Source organism: Propithecus coquereli, unplaced genomic scaffold (assembly GCF_000956105.1).
Source record: "Propithecus coquereli isolate 6110/MARCELLA unplaced genomic scaffold, Pcoq_1.0 Scaffold147, whole genome shotgun sequence".
Taxonomy (NCBI): Eukaryota; Metazoa; Chordata; class Mammalia; order Primates; family Indriidae; genus Propithecus; species Propithecus coquereli.
In genome coordinates this window covers 8,098,881-8,120,863 of record NW_012139080.1, presented here as the reverse complement: position 1 = coordinate 8,120,863, position 21,983 = coordinate 8,098,881, and the positions used below count along the sequence as shown (strand labels likewise).

The 21,983-nt window shown below is 40.0% G+C and overlaps 1 protein-coding gene across 1 annotated transcript in view; it reads left to right on the top strand.

Annotated features, from left to right (window-relative positions):
* Positions 1-21,983, top strand: part of LOC105806846 (chromosome unknown open reading frame, human C9orf3) — a 311,159-nt gene that overhangs the window by 225,628 nt on the left and 63,548 nt on the right. Inside the window, exons 11-12 of the mRNA XM_012640063.1 lie at positions 65-127; positions 543-617. Of these exons, the coding sequence (XP_012495517.1) occupies positions 65-127; positions 543-617 (138 nt within the window). The remainder of the gene's footprint in view (positions 1-64; positions 128-542; positions 618-21,983) is intronic.

The window sequence follows — 21,983 nt, the reverse complement described above, 5'->3', positions numbered from 1 at the left end:
GGGGGGGGCAGGGAGGCCGGGGCTGCTCCCGCGATAAACTTGACTGTGTCCCCTACCCCCGCAGCCGCTGCAGAGGGAGCGTCAGGCCGGGGTGGAGTGCGGACTCGCGCGGCAAGTGAGCGCCGAGGTGAGTACGGGCGCGCGGTCCCTGCGCTCCCCTTCCTCCCCCGGGCCGCGGGTCCAGCGCCACAGCCCCCAGCCGAGCCCGCGGCAGCCGCGGCGCCGACGCGAGACAGCGGCGTGTAAGATGGCCCTTGTTCCGGGCTCCGGCACGCGCGGGCGGCAAAACCGGCCCTTGACCTGAGAGAGCGGCCAGGGTGAAAGGTGACGGCCTCGGCGCCGCAGCCTCGAGCGACGCGCACAGCGGACCCCCAAGGGCCCCCTGCGCGGAGGCGGCCTGGCGAGCCGCGATAGGTGCCTGTGGCTTCACCAGGTGAAGCAGGGAAGACAGTGTCGCGTGGCCATGCATCGTTTGTCACGCCGGGGGCGGTCCTCAGGACCGGTCGTCTTGTTTAAAATGCCGTGCGGTTTTTGAACTTCAGGTCACGAAATGGGTTCGAGTGAACCAGAGACCCCGAAAGCGGAAACGAAGGCAGAAGAAAGAAGTGTTTGAAAAGGTAGGGGTCCCCGAAAGGGAGTACCCGGTGAAGGTCTTGATAAATCTCTTCTGCTCCTGAGGACTTGGTCACAACAATAGAGTAGCAATTTTAAAAACAAGTTTTTATTATAATAAGCCATAGATTAAATTTATGCGGATAGTTTTATAGAAATATTGGTTGATAAGCGTTATGATCGTCAACATACTATATTCTTCTAAGTAAGAATGACCCAGGAAGATTTGTTTCATGCTCATTAAAAGAGCAGTAAGACTTACATGGGTTCCATTATTATTTTAGACCAGTAGTGTTTATTATCTCAGTGTTAAGGTACCTCTGAAAAATGAAAAGTGTTCTGAATAAATCTCCCACATTATTAGGTTTGTGTGTTTGGTTATGGTAGACACAGTAGCACACTCACTCGCCTAGATTTTAAATTGGACTTATCTCAAAAATGGAGAGAGGTGAAATAAGTGGATTACTTTTAAAACGCTAGGAGGGATTTTATTTACAGTAAAGCAAATGAAAAATTTGTTTTCCTGAGTTTAGAATTTCAGGATGTTATTTAGCAGAAGTTTGGACTACCTATTTTGTCCTGGAATTGTATTAAGTTAAAACTTGGTTTGTCATCATAATAAATACGAAATATGGTAAGTAGTCCGTTGTTTTCTAAGTGACTTTTATTGAAAACTCTTAAAAGCGAATAATGTTTTTACAGTGTTACAGCAGGTATGATTTTTGTTGCTTTTGCTTAATTTCGGTGCTCTGTTTTTTGACTCTTGATAGCACCAAGGGATTAAAATAGCGGTGGGTTGTTTTTCTGCTGCTAGAATGTATGATGAATCACTCTTGATTCTGAAGCCAAATTCTTGCTGATAGCATTGCTGCCAACTTCTGTGATGTGTTGCCTTAGTATGGGCATTGCAGTGTCGGAGAATGTGTACAAAGCACATCATAATGAAGGTGATACCAAAGTTTCAGAGTGCATTTAAGGATACCAGAGGGCAACTCCTAAGAGAGTTGGAAAAAGAACTGGCCTATGAGTATGGTTGTTTATAGCTAGACATTCAATGTGTGCGAAAGGTGGTACCTCAGCCCTTTCCCTTTTAAATAGTCATATATGTCACATAAGTTAAACAGTAATGGAAAAAGTTGTCATTTTGAGCAGACTTGAGTTTTCTGACCATACCTCAGCATGTTATGGAGGGTTGTGTTTGTTTAACTTCTTGGTTTAGGTGTTTTAAAAATGTTTGTGAAATGATGAGTAAGATCATAAAAATATCCAAAGAAGGAAAAGAATTATGTTTTGCTTAGTATTTTTTTAAAAAAAGTATTGTAGCAATTAGTTTTTAAACCAAAAATAAGATTACCTGAATGCACAGCGTACCATGTAGAAAAGAAAGGGAAGCCATTATCTTTGTGGGTTACTAGATATTGTCACTACCAAAATCTGAACTAGAAGTAACCACATCTATGACACCCATGATCTGACCGCTGCATCTTCTGAGAAGGGGTGTGAGGAGGGAAACTGAGGATTTTACCTTCCAGGAGAATGAAGTTCCTTGCTCAACCATTTCCCCTTGACAGAGGCTACTGTATTACAACTTAGGGGAAGGATACTCCTCTGCCTTTTCTTCTTGGAAAATATGGGCAGGAGTTTTAAAGAGAACATGAAAATAAAGTAGGTTGGGACTAACATTCAGAACTTCCTTTCAAGGAATGAACCTCTTAAAGCTGAGTAGTTTTGAGGGTAAAGGTGGGGGAGAGCAAGAAGCTGGGAAATTTCAGAGTCGCATCAGAGAATATTAATTATCAATGTCTCCAGTCTTTTCTCCGGGCTCTGCACAGCACTCCCGAGCCCTTTGCCCTCTGTTTTGCCTCTGCCACACTCAGGAGAAGGTTTGAAGATCCCCAAGGCAAAGCATGTATTATTTCCAAGGACCAGGTGGGAGGGAGTGTGATGAGCAACCAAGGGCATTATAGCAAGTTCTGAAAGATACTGATGCTATCCTGCAGCTGGTAGGTGAGGTGTGTCCCCCTATTCTGAAATACAGATTGAGTTCTTTGATAATGAGCATTCATTCTGAGATCATGTGCTAACCTTTTGCTAGGATTTGAACCTGTTATTAGTAAGAACCTATGTAGTTCACTTACTGTTGAGTATCCTCAGTTATTTTTTTAAAATGTCTGCCACACCACAGTAGAAGCAAATTATTGTTTCTCCTTTTTCTGCATCCACTTGTTTCTCCTACATTAAAATAAAACTATGATATTTTCTGATTTTATTCATCTTACATTACTATAAAATAAGTAAACGAGTTTTAGTCATTCTGGTAGGTGCACGTTTTAAATCTAGCTGTTGCTTCTATTTGCCTACTCTGTTTTCCTTGCTCCCTTTCATCCCCTGCACGCTGCCCTCTCCTCCATCCCCCAAGTGTCTGTCTGCAGCTTCAGGCCTCTCAGGATTCAGCCGACATGAGTGAATTTGGTCTGTAGTAACTATGCTAGGGTCATAACCCTTTTCCTGCGATAGAAGGGTGCAACTTTTATTGCCTTGTGGAAAGCAGAGCCTTCTGACCTGCCTGAGAAAGGAAAACAGAGCTACAGGGCAAAGTCAGACGAGTAAGGAACATCTTACAGGAGGTGTTTGTTTTCTCCCGTAAGGAAAATCTTGAAGGTGCTGAGTGGTAGGCACAGCCTGATGTGACTTGAAATACTAGTGGAGTTTTTCAGTGATCTCAGAAGGAGAAGCAAAACAAACTCACCCTGTGCTCAGCTGTGGGTTGAAATAACGAATAATGAAATAAAATAAATTGGGTGACTGAGGTGTACCACCCAGATAAAGTGATTTAAAACCCTCTCTTGGCCTTCCCTGGGCTCTCCTACCATCATTCCCACCTACCACATAGTTGTACTATCTTTCTATGCTGTCTTAACAGGTTTTAATCCCTTAGCTCTCTAAAGATGCATCATTCTCTCTTAGACATCTTCTCATATCTTCTTTGACATTGATTTCCATTTTATTTTGGCTTCATATTTTAGCCCTTTTCCCACTGTTGTAACTGAATTCTTTTGTTTTTTGTTTTCTTCACTTAAAAGGACAAAACTCCTCTCTCTTCTGCTTCTGGTTCTCAGGTATTTTCTCCTTCCATGCTGATACTCTACTTTTTTTAATTTCAAGTTCCTTTTATTTAGTTTGAATAATTTTTGCAACGGAAAAGCAAGGAGAATATGAACTAACTGCACAGAGAACACTGAGGATGAATGGATTAGCCAGCTCTACAAAGGTTAAAGAATTGCCATTGCAAAAGTGAATAATATGTGTATTTTTAAAAGTAATAGATTTGACTAAATGGCTATTGGTTTTGGTAGAAGAACACACATTTTTTTTTTCTGTTTTTGCTTTTAACTGATTTAAGGGTAAATACACATTATGCATCACAATCAGAGATTAAGGGATAATGTTTTTTATAAATACAGATTTGTAAAATATAAAGTTTTAATAATTTTATCAGTATTCTAAGGATTAGAATATATAATCAAATATTATTTTGTAAGATAGTATTTTTAAGGAAAACATATGAATAGGATATGACTCCTTTAGAGGAAGAAAATTCCAATTTTCAGGTTCAGAAGAAGCACCCTTCCTGGTTTATGCATATCTAACTTCAAACTCCTGGACCCAAGGGATCCTCTTGCCTCAGCCTCCTGAGTAGCTGGGACTACAGGGACCCACCACCACGCCTGGCTAATTTTTCTGTCTTTAGTAGAGATGGGGTCTTGCTCTTGCTCAGGCTGGTCTCGAACTCCTGAGCTCAAGTGATCCTCCCACCTTGGCCCCCCAGTGCTAGGATTACAGGCGTGAGCCACAGCGCCTGGCCTCTAAGGTTGGCTATTATTAACAAGAGATCCTTTATGTGCCTTAGTGTGTTTCCAAGCCAGTGGTCTTGGCCAGCGTGAGATCGTCTGGCCTCTGTTAGGATTAGTCATAATGAACACTAGGTGCAAATGGTTTCCAACAACAGCACCCTTTAAGGTTACCTTAATTATTCGTTTCTGCCAGAACCTGAAAAACAATACTCGTAAGCTATTCATTACTCAAATTGTTTAAAATTTGGGGAACTTTTCCTTGAAATATCTAAAGTGAAACATGAAAATCTGGAAGGGTGGCTGTGAAAAGTGTGGACTTCATAGTATTTTCGTGGCCATTTTAGTTGGGACCAAATGATAAATTCTGTTTTCTGAGTCTTTAAGAGAAAAGAAGCCAAAAAACTATATTTTTTGTGATAATATCCTTCCTAAATTCTGGCGCATTTTCACTCTATTCTGATTTCTTTTGTTTCCTTCTACACACTTGACTCTGAACCACAATCAGTGATAATTTTAGTTTCAATAATTCTCAGACTTTAAAAATTGTATATGTGAAATCCAACTTGGTTTGTTCATTTTGCAACATTTATTGTTCCTTTTAAAATTTTATGTATTGTAAGAGAATACTTTTAGTTCTAATATTGAAATACTCAAAATGATAAGGTAGGTACAAATTTTAAACTGTTTAACAAAGTGCTTTACTGCTGTTTGTCTTTTGTGACAAAGGTCTATTTTATATTCTGTTTATGATTTCTGGAAACCAATATTAAGACTAATAAAAATTATTTGGCTCTTTCTTAGACCCATAACAGCAGATGGTGATTGTGTTAGGCTTGACTCCAGAGCTGTCATCACACAGCTTAGCAAAATGACACAGGGTGAAGTAGGGAGTGCTGAACCAAGGGTCCCATCACTTTGTAGGAACTACGCTGCATTCAGCAAAATGGTAGGCTTAGGCAGGCACTCTTACGCAACTGAGGCATCATTGGAGTTGAGTGGTTTCCCAGGCATTGGTGCCCTTGCCTCTTTTTGAGAGTGCAGTTGCCCTGTGAGAATTCATAACTAGTCTACATTTATATAGCTGCAATCTCTCACAATAGCTTCATTGATACTTGATTTCCATAGAAAAGCTTTATGGATTCTAATGAGTCACAGCTCTTGAGGCACCAGCCCGCCCTCCTTCCCTCCCTTCCTTTCTCCCTCCCTCCCTCTCTCCTTCCCTATCTGTGAGTGGCTTTGTGTACTGTGTTGTACTGATTGTGCCTTTGGATGACAACTTACTTGAGTGATGGGGGGAGGCAGAGTAATTTATTAAAAGTAATTACAAAGAAACCAAACAAAAGAAGTAATTACAGTGCTGCTAATATGCAATTCGTTATTTTATTGCTGAAATATTTGGAACTTGTTTGAGATTCTTGGTCTGATTTGTCGGTTTCTCTTTTTCCCTTGTAAATCCCTAACAAATACATAATTTATTAAATTCTCTGTATCCAGGTCTCAAGTTAGATTAGGTTTCATAGGATCTTGGTTTTTTTTGCTATTTCTTTTTTTTTTTTTTTAAAGCTGGACCAAGGAAAAATTCCTAATAAAATGTGTTTTTGGTGTCTTCAGGAAGGAAGTCTGATCTGTATAATTTTATACCATTAAATTTTCAACTGTTCTGTAGATTTGTTTTTTTTAAGAATCTGTAGTTTTAAAAAAATGTTTTGAGAATTCTAAGTGTCCTAAAATTCCTCCCCATTTTTAACTGGTATAACAGGGAAAGTTAAAGTATAGTCATCCACTTACCTTCACACACTTACTCACATATTTAAAAAGAATCTTTGAATGGAACTATAAATATAAAAATAGCTAACACTTGTCATGTGTCAAGCACTGTTCTAAGAGGTTGACTTGTAGCAGCTCATGTAAATGTACCATTACAGTAATGTCACAACCAGCAATGTGACATGAGGATGTTGTAGGCTGCATCAAACACTTTGATGAGGTATAAACAAGTCAGATTGCTGTAGAAAAGAATGCTTTGGGCAAGATTTAAAAATTCTTTTTAGTGCAGGTTATTGATAGTCTTAGACCACCAGCATAAAAAGCACATATTTCTGAATTAGGAAAATCCCAGCCAGTATGTATTTTGAAAACAATTGAAAGTGTGCAGATAATTACACTGCTGTTGATTTTAGCAGATTTGATGCCAGCAGCCATCAACTCTTCTATGGCATGAAAGATGAAAGCCATTTTTGTATAAAACATAAGAGTTCGGCTGAAAAAGGGAGGCAGGCAGAGAAAAATTTTGTGGCTTTTTAGTTACTTTTATTGGAAGCATTAGTTTCATTCCTGTGACAGAATGCTTAACTTGGCAGTCATTCTTATCTTAGGCATTTTAATGAGCTGTTGTTTTGTGCCTGGGTCTCATATGGCACTAAGATATATTTTTTTAGTAGCACCTACTGGGCTAGGACCTGCCGTTGTTTTCCATTGTTAATCTTTTATTGTAGGAGGCTGACACTAGCGTGTATCTTTAAGCAGCCAACATATATCATTTATATTTATGGGACCGTGCACACAGGAAGAGTGATACCCAAGCGTCTAATCCCCAATACTGGGGAAAGGAGCTGGTCACATGCAGCCTCAGTATTTCTTGAGTGAATTGGATGAATGAATCTCACAAAAGGCATTTATTTTATAAATTCATATCTGGCTATTATATTTTAAAAATTTTTTACTATTCAAATTTTTATTTATTTTGTTTTTTAATAATAGAGGTTTTCATTAAAGAATATTTGGTGGTGTTTCTCTGATTTTATGTGGGCAATCTCTTTCATCTCTTCTATAAAAGAGAGCTCGGAGCCAGGAAAACCTGACACTGGCCCCAACTCTGCCATCTAATCATGTGCCCCCTGAGTTTGTCATGTGACTTTTGCATTTCTTTGAAAATACTTCTATTTAATAGGGCAGTTAAGCTCATATATTAATTGATAAAATCAGTACATTTGGCCTTAATTTTTTCATATAGTTTTGTGATACATTTTCTTTTGTCCTTTGGTGTTTAGGAAGGCTTCTATTTTTGCTGTAATGGTTACCTTTACGTAATAACACTTTTTGGGGCTCTTGTATGTTGATTTCCTGCTATTAGCAATAAAGAAATGATGTATTTACCTTTTCTTTCTTGTCCCTTCTCTATCTTCCATCATGTGACTTGAAATATCTTTTTTTTTTACTTCCAGATAGATACCTATAAGACAGTTGATTGTATTTTTCGTGTAATCTTGCCATTCCCCCCTTTTTGATAATTGTACTCTATATATGATGTCAGAGCATGTAGATATTACATACTATACTGTGCCCTTTGTAAAATCACTTAGTTTTAATTCTGCTGGTTATATTTAATATTCATCATCTGCTCATAAATTGAGGTCTGCAGCCATTTTTGAAGCTAGTTCTCTAGTAGATTTCTCAGGAAGAGCTTGGGGCAACTGTATTCCCTGAATTTTGGCATGTTTTAAGTTTGTGCTCTTTATACGTGAAGGTCAGTTCAGCTAGATTTAAAATCCTTAGCTCATACTTTCTTTATTTAAGTATTTCAAATATGTTATTCCATTGTCTTCTTGCATAAAGTCTAATGCTATCTCATTTCTTTTCCTTGGAGTGACCTGGTCTTTTTTCCTGGACACTCAGATTTTTTTCAATAAATTCCGATGATTTTACTCTTAATTTGTTGCCTTGTGGGTCATTTTTCCGAGTTGTCACTTGGCTTTTGAGCTTTATTTTCCTCATCTGTACAATGAGAATAGCTCTTTTTTGCTGGCTCACAGAGTAGGTTTGAAACCAAAGAAGATATTGACATAAAATGCTTTAAATTTATTATTTACTATCTTTTTATTCTTTAAAGTCCCTTGTTAGGAACTTTGAAATTTAGAGTGCTTCATTTTATGGACATACGGACTTGTGTTGACTGTACATCTGTGAGAAGTAGACAATGGATACTCAGTGGAGTCTTCTATGTCCTGGCAATAAATAAACTTGTCTGCATTCCATGTGGTAAGCAGGCTCTTTGCACCCACTCATGGAGGACTACTGGATTAAAAGCAGTGGTGCTTTTGAAGTATCTCGTCTGGAAAATTCCTCCATTTTATTCTTCTTACTTTTACCTGTCATGTTAGTTTCCCACTCGAAACTCCAGGTTTTCATGATCTCAGTTTGTGCAGAGAGCAATACACAGAAAAAAATTAAAGCATTCTGTTTTTCAGATCATGAGGATTCCTGAAAACCCAAGTCAGCCTAATCAGCCAGCATGTTTTCTTTTTTTAATTTCAGCATATTATGGGGGTACAGATGTTTAGGTTACGTATGTTGCCCTTGCCACCCCCCCCCAAGTCCGAGTTTCAAGTGTGTCCATCCCTCGGATGGTGCGCATTGCACTCTTTGTGTATGTATATACCCGTCCCCTCCTCCCCCCTCCCCCTTGCCCGACATCCAGCACCATGTTTTCTTGAATTCATTGTATGCAAGGCCCTGTTTAAGAGGCTGCTGGAAAATACCAAAGAAACAAAAGAGATGTCATTTCTGGTCGTGGGGAAATAAAACATACAACATATTAAAGATCACTTACAAAGCAGCCTGTGATAAATAAATTCAAACCAGCATAGCACAAACTAAAGACATGAGTATATGATGCCTTTTACCTGAGGCTACCCTGGACTAAAGTTTCCGTGCCTGGTCCTTGTTTTGATAAAGCAACCCTTTACACATATAGGCTGGAAGTGATGGTGGGAAATTGGGTAATTGAATTAACTGAATCCATTTTAATGCTTTTACCTGATTTGTAAGCACAGATAGGGGTTTGATTAATGTGAACTGTAAATAGTGTGTCTTTTTTTGAATATGATTTTTAAAATAAATTCATCTGTATTTTGCAAGTAAGGCTAGAACCCATCATAGAAGTTCTGCTGACACCTATGAATCAGGGTGATTTGGAAACCCAAGGCCAGAAATGTAATACTATCAATAATACTGTGTATAACACACTCCTTATCAAATTCTGTATTTATGTAAACAATTTACTAATTTCATTTCATAGCCACAACATACAAAACCCTGAATAAGGAGTAGAGTGTACAGAGATGAATATTAACGGAATACAGTCCTCAAAGAGTTTACAGTTAGATGTAAAAAACTTTAATAGAGTCGAAAACAGAATTGAATCAGACCTATATCAGATGCAAGAAAAGTGCAATAGGTATCCAGAACATTTTGGATCTTTGTAAGGGAAGGAGTCATGTCACTCTGGACTATTTTTATTACCTGTAAAGCCCTTGTTCAGGCTGATAAGTAGAATATAAATATTTATTCCATTTCATTCAACTTTTGTTATCTTGTATAATTGAGAATACCATAACTTCTGTTTTCAAAATTCAGATCTTCTTCATAAGCAACTACTCAAAGTATGAAATTAGTATTTATATTTGGCTCATTAGTGTGAAATTAAAGTGCCACCAAAAGTTTAGCCTGCCTCTGTAACTGGGGACATAAGGATTTTTAGTCTGTTTCACTCTCACTCTATTTTATTTCCTTTTATTTGCATTGAGAAGTTTTTTTTTTTTTTCCTTACCTCTAAACATGGGGTTTCAACGCAGAATGAGACATCAAAATGTTTCAGAATTAGGGATGCTAATTTTAAGTTCCAGAGTTTTTCAGAGTTTCCCTCTCTTGTGACTTTGGAATGTTGTATTCTGTCATTCAAAATGTATCCTACATTCAGCACCACAGATTTAGCATGACCTCTTTTTTAAAAATGGTCTTTAAAAAATAGTTATACACTCTTTTTATCTTTCTGATGATGCTACTAGACAGACTTGCCAAGTGGGCCACATAAATATATGTGTATCCAAGTTATTTAACATTTTATGTATCTTAATGTAAATCAAGAAACATTGGCTTTTCAGAACCTAAGTTCTGAACCATAGATATGTGAAGATTAGGATTTTTATATATGTGAAAGCAGGGAAACAAACTGATTTGCAATAATTAATACTAAGGAAAGCATGTGAAGTGGGAAAAAATGGTCTCAGTATATGTTTTTACTTTTCTGGCATTTTCATAGATAAGGCAACAGTCATTTTATGTGGCCTCATTTATTACTGAGAGTCATTTAATTTTCTGTGGCAATTTTCTAGCATTAGTTTGGCGTCCAAGGAAAAGATAGGAAAGGCATGAGATGTTAAACAGGAATGGCAGGAAGAATCTGGGAGAGAAGCAGAATGTGCCTCTTGATTCTGTTTATATATAGTTAGGTTTCTGTTTTTTTTCTCTTTAACTATCATATATACACAAACTTTGGTTTTTAATGTTGAAAATACACAGTCATGTGTCAGTTAACAACAGGGATGTGTCCTGAGAGATGTGTTGGTAGGTGGTTCTGTCATGCGAACGTAGGGTATACTTACACAAACCTGGGCAGCATGGCCTACTGCACACCCTAGGCTGTATGGCATAGCCTAGTGCTCCTCGGCTATGAACCTGTACAGCATGTGACTATATTGAATACTGTAGGCAGTTGTAACACAGTGGTACATACCTAAACATACAGAATGTACAGTAAAAAATACAGTATTATCTTATGGGACCACTGTCATATCTGCAGTCTGTTGTATATATATGGTCCATCATTGACTGAAACATCATCATACAGCTCATGACTGTACTTCAGCCTTTATCCCTGCTGATAAAGGCAAAGAATGCTAAGTGCCCCCACAGACAACAGAAGATGATGATTCTGAGTCTCTTAATGACTATATTGAGCTATGTGTCATATATACTTAATGTGCCATAAAATTTCCCCATATACAGTTTGTTGAGTTTTTAAAAATTTGTACGGTTGTGCTGCTGCCACCACAATCCAGTTTTAAAACATTTTCAGTACCCAGAAAGTTACCCTGGCGTCTATTTGCAGTCAGTCCCCATTCCTCCTCCCAGCCCCAGGCAACTGCTGGTCTGCTTTCTGTTTTATGGCTTGCCTTTTCTAGAAATTGTGTATAAATTGAATCATACATTATTTAGTCTTTCGGATCTGGTTCTTACATTTATTGTAGTATTTTGAGATTCAGTAGTGTTGCATGTATCAGTAGTTTGTTCCTTTTTATTTTAAGGTAATGTTCCATTTTATGGATAATACTACATTTTGTTCATCCATTTACTGGTTATTAGATGTTTGAATTTTTTTTTTTTTTGGAGTCTTTGGCCATTATGAATAATGTGTCTATTCATAATAAATATTGGTGTAACTGTCTTTATGTAGACATATCTTTCATTTGGGTGGATACCTAGGACTCGAATGGCTTGGCCTTATGGCAGGTATATGTTTAACATTTTAAGAAACTGCTAAACTGTTTTCGAAAGTAGCCACACCATTTAACGTTTCCATGAACAACGTTTAAGATTTCCAGTTTCTCTACCTCCTCGTCAGCACTTGATATTGTCCGACTTCTTTATTTTAGCCATTCTGATGGATGTTAAACCATGCTTTTTTTTATACTTAGTGCTTTTATTTCTTGAAAGGATATCTAGATACCCTAATTATGCTTTTGTCTTCCATTTTACAGATCAGAAGGCATTGGCCCAGGAAGTGGGAAATCTAAACTTCTCACTCAGGATTCCCAAATGAGTCAGTGAACCTACAACCCTCATGCATCAGTTGGAGTTGTAGCAACTGCTCTTGTTCTAACTCTCAACTCCTGTGACTCAGTCTTCTGTGTCCTTGTAGCACCAGTAGGTGTGGCTTTCCTTTTATCTTTAATATGCTCTGTTCTTACCCTCTCTGGAATTATGTCTGATAAAGTGCAGTTTGTTTTCTGCAAAAGTTGCTAGCATCTTGGAGAGGCTTTCCCCTCTCTGCCCTTTAGCTGAAGTGCACAGGCCTTGGGTGGTCAGGCCTGGCTTCCGAGGCTGGCCCCACAATGACTGTGCAACCACGTGTCATCCTGTAAAGGGGGTAGAAATGTGCCTTGTCAGAGCCTTGTGGGAATTAGTGAGGTGACTTCTCTAAGACAGCTGGCACACACCAAATATTTAGTGCATTTTAGAGCAACTCTTCAAAAAAGATTGTTAAGGGCTGATTACCTGATGGTATGTGGGTAGTAATGCCATTCATGTTTTTTTCCTCCTCCATGACCGTGAGACAGGAAAACATTCCTAAAATTATTTATAGACAAATAAAATTAAGCTTAGTTTCTTCCTGTAACTGTTCTTTGGCCAGCAGCAAATATAGCAATAGTACTTTTATGAGTTTATATGTTTGTCCCTGTGTTTTGGTTTTATTTAAGAAAACCAGTTCTATTTCTCAGAGCAACTGTATTTCATTTGCATCCCTCTTCAATTGGTCCATTATAGTAAAATAAATTGTCATTGTTCCTCTTCCAAACGGGAAGCTCCCAAAATGTTTTTCAGGCTACCGATAAGATTTGTATTCTAGCAAGGCTCCATTTTAGATCGGTCTGTAATCATTTTTTATACTCAGTAAGTCATCGATTTTGTTTCCTTTGCCCAAACAATTTTGATTTGAAGTTCCTTTGAAGGCTGTTGGACTATTATCCAGCTAATGAAAGGTATTTAATATTGGGCCCATCTTCTCCGGCATCATCACTTCTCAGTTTCCTATCTAAAGAAAGGTGCCAGCTACCTGTTACTTTTTGCTAAAAAGAGTTACAATACTGTAATTTATTTTGCAACAAAAAGTGAACTCTAGTCTGTGAAATGACTGTTTTCTCTGAATGATTATTGGTCATGTTAAGTTTCTAAATGTTAAAGAGAACATAGTGTTTTGGACCTGTGGAAATTTCACCTTGGTACCATAGTGCTACACAAAACATCAAGAAGAACTAAAAAGTTGAGGCAACTTCAGAAAATAAAATCACCACTAGCAAGAAGTTGTCTAAAATAATAGCGAAAATTATAAACGAAGTGACTAGAGGAATGTGCCAGTGAATATAATGTTATGAAACCTACTTAAAGTCCAGCACTTGAGGCCCTAAATACATGTGAGTGCTGGGCCTTAAGAGGGAAAAGCCATGAGCCACGCGCAGTGGCTTATGCTTCTAGTACCAGCAACTTGAGAGGCTGAGGCTGGAGGATCACTTGAAGCCAAGTTCAAGACCAGCGTGGCAACATAGTGAGACCCCCTTTCTAAAAAAAAAAAAGTTTTAAATTAGCCAGGCATGGTGAAGTGGGCCTGTATTCCCAGTTACTTGAGAGGTTGAGATGGGAGGATTGCTTGAGGCGAGGAGTTTGAGGTTACGGTGAGCTATCATCGGGCCACTGCACTCCAGCCTGGGCAACAGAGTGGGACCTTTTAAAAAAAAAAAAAAAAAAGGAAAGTAGGGGAGAAGGATTGTCACAGGACAGTGGAACAACTGAAGTTTCTGTTGAGCACTTTATTTGCGAGAGCTGGAAAAGACCTTACAAGCTTCTCTAATTCAAATCCATGTTTTCCATGTGAGAACATGGTGGCCCTGCATGGTTTTGATTCACAGGACTGCATACTGGCCTGGGACCAGAGCCTGGGTCTCCTGTCCCCTTTGTTGTTTTTTCCAACTGTCTGTGTAGGCAGCTCCCCAAAGTAGGGCATGCAGGCAGAGCAGCTTTGGGTTCCATGTACGGAGAAGTATATCGAGGTAGGCTCACTTGTATTGTGGGGCACAGACACTGGGGAAACAGAAAGAAGGTCTGGCAGACTCAAGATGACACCCCTACAAGGCTGTCCCCTATGGACTAGAAACGCATCCAAAGGTAGGGCCATTTTCTTGTTTATTGAGGACCTTTCTGTTTATCTAGGAGTATTGAGTCAGATTTTGAGGGTTCAGCCATTCCAAAGAGCAGACACTTGCATAGCTGAATGTCTACAAGGGTGGACATGAGATCGTACTTTTCATATTAAATTAGTGAATTTTACAAGCCACAGATTATTCGAAGTTTTTGTGATGCTTGTTAAAAGCCAGGCAACTGTGACATGAAATATTCTTTTTTTTTCTTTGTTTTATTTTTTACATTTTTTTTTTTTTGGTTTTTTTTAATCAAATGTGGGACCAGATAACTAGGCATTTTATTTTGGAACACAGTAAGGGCACTCTCACGAGTGGCCTTTTCATCAATCTGTGCAGGTATTTTTTAATATATATGTTAGTATTTTTTTCTAAAATGCAAAGCTGATTTCCATGTTTATACATATTTATACCTTGATATATTGCAAATTTACAGTTAAGTTTTTCTGCAGTCTGTCTGACTTGGTTATCTGCTTATAGGCCAGATCAAACCACCCTCACCCCCCAAAACAGTACTGACAAAAGTAAGACTAACTTGGATTATGAAGGGTTTAGTGCCCCAGAACTCCCTGTGCTACTAGCAGGGTGAGGTGAGTAGGAATAGTCTGGTTTAGGAGAAAAGCTACTTGTGTTTTCTCTACAACACAACTGGCAGATACAGAAGGATAGTCCCCTAAATGGGCAGATGAAGAGAAAAGGTAGGTACTGGGCTGATTGAGACTCACAGAAGGCTTCCTCTCTTCCCCTCCCAGCAAAATGAAAGGTGCAGGGGAAAAGCGCCAGATGATACTGCTACGTTGAGAATCTTGGCATTCTTTGAGTCTTCATTAGAGATTAAGTCAGCGACTTGGTCAACAATAGCATTACTTAATCATCATAGAACACTAGATTATCATCAGACAAATCTAAATGATGCTGAATTGCCTTTGAACGGAGGATTACTGACATACCAGTGTGCACGTATAGCTTGGGTGGGTGGGTGTGCCTGCAGGAGTGCACGTGTGCTCACATAGAGACACACACACACTCTGTTTAATTGGCCTTTGGCCTCAGAGCAGGGGAGTTTTGGGCTGAGGCTTCCTGTGCAACCACAGTCTCCCATCTTGGATTGAAGCTACAGGTGCTATTTTCAGAGCTGGCACTGTTTGTATCTGACTCTGACTCACAGTCTGACCAATGCTTTAACTTCTAGAACAGCAGTCCCCAACCTTTTGGCACCAGGGACCCATTTCATGGAAGACAACTTTTACCATGGCCTGGGGCGGGGTGGGAGGGATGATTTTCGGATGATTCAAGTGCATTACATTTATTGTGTACTTTATTTCTATTATTACATTGTAATATATTGTGAAATAATTATACAGCTCACCATAATGCAGAATCCATGGGCGCTCTGAGCTTGTTTTCCTGCAACTAGACGGTCCCATCTGGGGGTGATGGGAGACAGTGACACCTGAAGTGTGTTGCTTATGTCCAGTCTACTCTGTAATCTGGTTTTGGTGGCTGTCAACTGCAGAAAACCCTGCTTCACAAAGATAGGATGCTGGAAATGGAAGCAGGCTTTTCAGTGCTTTTGTGGCAATCTCAGGATATTCCACTGTCTTTAATCCAAAACATACGGAGATTTGAAGTTGTCTCAAACTTATTTTTAAGGCCACCATCACTTGCAGTCTCAAGCAGTTGATACTCTTCTAGCACAAAGTCGATTCACCTGGCTTATTCACAAGTGAGTTGAGGATGCATTCCTTCCGAGTTCGGGGGTCTTTTGTGGCTGGGAAGTAATGCTCAAACTCTTTTGAAAGCTGAGATAGATGATCATGCACCAACTGGGAGAAAGAAGGCCCTGGCTCAGTCTTTTTCAAAATCTCTGCTAATGTTTGAAACAAGTCAAAAATCCCAATGTTCACTCATCACCCCCACAATTCCAGTTTGGCTTTGAGTGCAGTCACTTTATCTGTCGACTTGGACACAGTTGTTGTTCTCCCCTGAAGTGACAGATTAAGTTTGTTGAGTAGGTTGAATATATCACACAAGTAAGCAAGTTTTGTGACCCATTCTGTGTCACTGAAATGTGCTGCCATTGGTGACTGTTTTTCTGAAAGAATTCTCTCGAGTGGCTCTCATAACTCAAATTCTGGCCAGTGATCTATCTTTGGAAAGCCATCTCACTTCTGTGTACAAGAGAAGACGTGTGTGCTCTGCATCCTTCTCCAGAGCTGAGTGAACAGACATGAGTTAAGGCTATGTTCTTTAATGTGGTTGGTAATTTTAATCACATCCTGCAGAATGTTTAGTTTAGATGACATTTTTTGGCTAGCCAGCGTTTCTCTGTGGATGACACAGTGTGTGGACTCACATTTAGAAGCGACCTCCTTGACCTGAGTACTGAAACCAGAAAGCCGTCCAGTCATGGCAGCCACTCCGTCTGTGCATATACTGACACAAAATGACCAATTCAGTTTTCCTGATATGTAATCATTCAAAGATTTGAGTAGTTCTGCAGCTGTGGTGTTGGTTCACAACAAGAGTGCACATAACATATTCCCAGACACATCCTCCTGAAAAATATATCACACAAAAACAAGCATTGTTGCTTTGCTGTCAACATCAGTAGACTCGTCAACCTGGATTGTGTGCCACGGTAACTCATTAATCCTCTCTAACAACTGTGCTTCAGTATCCTCTGCTATTTCATCCCGTCGTCTAGTTATGGTGCTAACTGAAAGAGGAACACGTGTCACCTTTTGAACTGCAGCCTCTCCTAAAAGTTGATGGCAAATGTCCTTAGCAGCAGGCAGGATCAACTCTTCCCCAATAGTAAAGGACTTCTTAGCTTCAGTAATGTGGTTAGCCACCAAGAATGATGCGCTCTCTGCAGACACATTTGATGAAGTGGTGGCCTTCAGTAATTGCTTCTGTTCTTTGGGTTCACATGTTTTTTCTTTTGAAAAACTCCAAAGGCTTGTGTTTTAATGTGTTTGGTCTCCTTGTGGTGAAGCAGTTTTGAAGGTTTCATGGCTTCTTTGGATAGCTGGTTGTCATGTATTATACAGAGTGGGCTTGGAGAATGTGAATCACCTGTTGCGATGAACCTGTAATTTAAGTAGGACTCTTGGTATTTTCTTTTAAATGCAACTTTCAGTTTGTTGGCAGTCTTAGAGTCTTCTGCTGTCTCATCATTGGATCTTTCCCCCTTTTCAAAGAAGCTCTCCAGTAACGTTTGTTTTTGATTCATTTTTGCTAAGGTTAGCTTGTGGGCTTACCAAAACTGTGACTGAGACAAGTGCACAGTGTGGGGAAAAGGCGCCAAGAGAAATGGTAAATAATGGGTGGACCACGTGCAGACTAAATTATCAGATTCTGACCTAAAGCCTGCCAACAGATGCAGCTGCACATTGGAAGTACATCAACTCACTTGCCACTGTAAAGCCTGCCACCAGATGCAGCTTAATTGTCACTTTCCACTCCCTGATAGGGTTTCGATATGACTCTACAAGCAATTGATTTATTATGGTCTCTGTGCAGTCACATCTCTCTACTAATGATGATCTGTATTTGCAGCTGCTCCCCAGTGCTAGCATCACTGCCTCAGCTCCACCTCGCATGGTCAGACATTAGATTCTCATAAGGAGTGTGCAACCTAGATCCCTCGCATGCGCAGTTTACAGTAGGGTTCGTGCTCCAGTGAGAATCTAATGCCACCACTGATCTGACAGGAGGTGGAGCTCAGGTGGTGATGCGAGCGATAGGGAGCGGCTGTAAAATACAGATGAAGCTTTGCTCGCTTGCCCACTGCTCACCTCCTGCTGTGTGGCCGAGTTCCTAGCAGGCCATGGACTGGTACCGGTCCGTGGCCTGGTGATTGGGGACCACAATTCTAGAGAATTGCCCTGTGTATAATGCAAAGTCATTGTCGTCATGAGCCATCCTAGGGAGAGGCTTAGTAGAAAAAGTGAAGGTAGAGCAAAGCAGGCTCCAGAACAGAAGACAAACAATAATTGTTTCGTTGTTTAGTTTTGATTAACTTTATATTTTTTTGGAACTCCTGATTGAGTTCAAGATAATCAAAAAGAAGAACTCAGACTTGCTACAGCACTCTTGCTCTTGTGTTCAAATTCTTAAATAGGAGAGAAGAGAGTAATGGTATTGTTGATTTTGAACATACACTCATAATTTCTGTCTCTTATTTTTTGTCTGAAACCTGTTTCAAGATCATGCACTGTTCCAGGGAAGGGAAGGGGGTACATTATAAATATGTGTGGCCTTCAGTATTCTTATTTCTTGTCTTCAGAATGATTTTCCGGGCATTTGGAGGGGGAGGTACATCATTTACATGAAGATTAAGAATCAAGAAGAGAGTATCTCTATAGTATTCTTGGGTGGGGTTTTTTCTTGTGAAAAACTGTTACTAGCATATTTGGAAATGTTTCCTTATTTTTTTAAGTCAGTTCTTTATTGTATATCTTCATATCAGAAATAATACAAAATTAAAATACGATAGCTGTTTAACAATAGCTCGGTAGAAAGAGTTCATTGGTTGAGAGCATTTTACTTCCCAAGCAGTTTTCTTGCTTTAGTTTTTTTAGCAAGAGATGTATTAATCTATTGGAGATAGACACTTTTGCCCCCTTTTCTCAGACCATGTGTGTTTTCCATCAGCTTTTCTCTCACACAACTTTGGAGATGGCTACAGCTGATATGGGTCCTATAGTCATGGGTTTGTAGTCAGATGGACTGATGGAAATCCCATCTTCAACCCTCCCTAGCTTTTTTACATTGGTCAGACTAGCCTGTGTAAGCCTTAGTTTACTCATCTGTAAAAGAGTTATAACAGTAAAATACTTATAACAGTTATAACAAACAGTTCTTTAGCAAAGAGCTACCATTGGGTATTTACTCACAGACTGTAGTTATTAATGTAACTGGTGATGGGCTTTTCCAGTACTGTTTTCAGACTTTAGTCATTTGACATCTATGGTGTATTATGAGAAGAGAAGGAGCCCTGAGAACCAATGGGATAGGCCAGGAATGTAGGTACAGGAAGAGTGCCTGGAGGGCGCAGGTTTAGAGCATACCAGGGTGGCATCTGTGGGCCAGCTAAAGTGTCCCCAGAGTTAAGACCAGGGAAGCAGCCGATTACTTCTCTGGCAGAGCCCAGCCACAGGTTTAGAGATACACCTGTTTCCCAGACTGACCCAGGAAGCTGCCCCATAGGGCCACTCTGTCCCAGGCAAATACTGCCTCAGTTTCTGTTGGAAGTTTCCAGCAGGCTCCTCCAAAGGGAGTTTTAGTTGAGGTCATTGGAGCTGTTTTATTGATTTTGGTTGATGTCTTAGTGAGTTCAAGTTACAAAAGGTCAAGTTACCCACAAAAAATGCTTGCTGATATCTTGAGCACTGAAGAATTCCAGGAAGCTTTAAAAAAAAAAAAATGTTGTGACTCCCCTACCCCCAAACAACTATAGAGGTCTGAGTTTATGATAACTATTATTCTTGTATAGAATTGGCTCAGGATAGTGAGTAACTTTCCCTAAGCATGGACTTACTAACAGAAACCCACTTAGACACTGAAGAAATGGGTCCAGCGTTTGACTCAGCCATGAGTAATGGGTTATGCATGATTTAAAAAGGCGTCTCAGAATGGCTTTGCTTATGTAATCAAGGATCAATATTTTCTTAAAAGAAGTTTTTATAGGTAAGCCATAACATCTCTTGATAATCAGACATCATTTTTAAGTAGTTAAAAGGGTCATTGGACAAAGCCCAGCGGACTGGTGCTGGCTTCCTAATTGCTAAGGGTTGAAACTCTGCATGCCCTCTAAATTATGAGCGTGCTTGAATTTTTTATGGGGAAAGAAATTATTTTTTATGTTGGATAATTTTCATGTCAAATGTTAGATTAGCCAGCCAGCTCTGTCAGATTAGACAGGTTGCCACTTTTCCTCACCTGATCCCTCCTTTTCCCCTGTGAAGTTTGTCCTAGATAGTAAGGAATGAGAGAGAACATGGGAGGGGAAAGTATCATGAGAAAATGCTACCAGCTGGTTATTTTCATTAGTCCTTGGCATTCTTGGAGTTTTCTTACATCTGTCGACAAAGAGCAGCAGTTCAGCTGCAAGCTCACATGTGGTGAGGGGCAGCATGGCCTCAGTGGGCCTCTGAGAGGCTTCTGGAACATTCTCACTGCTTTCTCCCAGGAAGTGCTCCTCCTCTCTCTCTGCAGTGAGAGTGACTCTAGGGATTTCCTAGGCCAAGAGAAGTGCCACCCAGCTTTTGGCCACAGCAATTTTCAGACTTAGTATTTGTATGACCCCTATTTGAATACTGACTGCCCAAGAGATGGTGATATTTTCATACTTCGGGCCCGAGTGTGTGGCCCACCATGCCAGTGAGGGCTTTTGGCTAGTTTGTTTGCCAGAGTGCCTCTGAGCAGAGGGAGAATGTTGGTAGGGAGAACAGTTTTATTGCTTTCCTCTCAAAATAGAGGAAATACTCTAGGGGGTGGTCAGAGAGGAGGGGATAAATATAGCATTTCTGATTTTCTGCCTGTTCTCTTTTCCACAGCATTTCATTTTTCATAAGGTAGATTTTTGTTCTATCCACTTCAACTAAAAATAATTCCATACCATTTCTGTTTGATTGGCCCTCTCATTTATGCGCTTGTTACTATTTTGTTTCTCTATTCAGAAACTTTTGTACAGGGAGTTATAAGATGGTCCTAAGATGCTTGCCTTCTGAACCTTGCGCATGCATTGTGGTCCTCTGACTGGGACCTCCCGTGAGTAGGTAGTTGGGGCGGTCTTGGTGTTCTGGCTGTGGATGGTCAGAAAACCCTGGAGATTGACTAGCTTGTCCTTGCTCTTCCTCCTCCCATGACCCACTTTCTCAGCAGAGGCTGTTTTTGTGTGCTGGTCTCCCCTGCCCCTTCTAGCCTTCCATCAGTAAATACTGTCAGCCACAGCCACTGCAGTCACAGCCACATGTTGCTTCCTCGTCCACAGCAACAGTGCTGTATCCCATTCAGTGCCATGTTGTAGGGACAAGGGATTGTTGAGTCTGCAGAGCAGAGCTAAGTATGTTGGCTCTTAGGCCTGACCTAGCTAAGTAAAGCAGTGAGTTTAGTAGGTGCTTGGCAAAAGTTAATTTGTCAAGAGATGGAAGGGGAAGGCAAGGTCATTTTAGGTCATGGTGCATGGTCTGCCTGCTTTCCAGATGGATATTTTCATTGTGTATAATTATTAAGTTGATACTCATTTTAACAAATAAAACCTAACTTTGAGGTTTGGGTGGTAAGTGGCTTGTGTTAGATTTTAGGTTACATGAGCAAAGCGAGAATTTCTCAAGTTTCTCATTTCCTAATTGTTCAGAGAGACCATTACCATGCTTAACATAGGTGTCTTGCCTGGGTTTGCCCATTTAAAAAGTCCTGTATTCCTAGGGCGGTGGTCATAATTGTCAGTGGACTCCGCCAGTTCCCAGGCCCCTGCACTGCCCCCGCAGGCAGCCAGCAGTAATGAGTGGGCTCTGCGTGGTTACAGTCTAATAGGGCTGTGACCCAGTTTGAACTCTGTAATGAGGAAAGAGCAGATTTATTTGCTCCCCCTACACGTCTCCCTTCCCCCATGTTCCTTTATTATCTTTAAGAGGAAATTGGATAGCAAAATTCTGCATTCTCATAATGCTAATGGACTGATGTCATCTTTTCC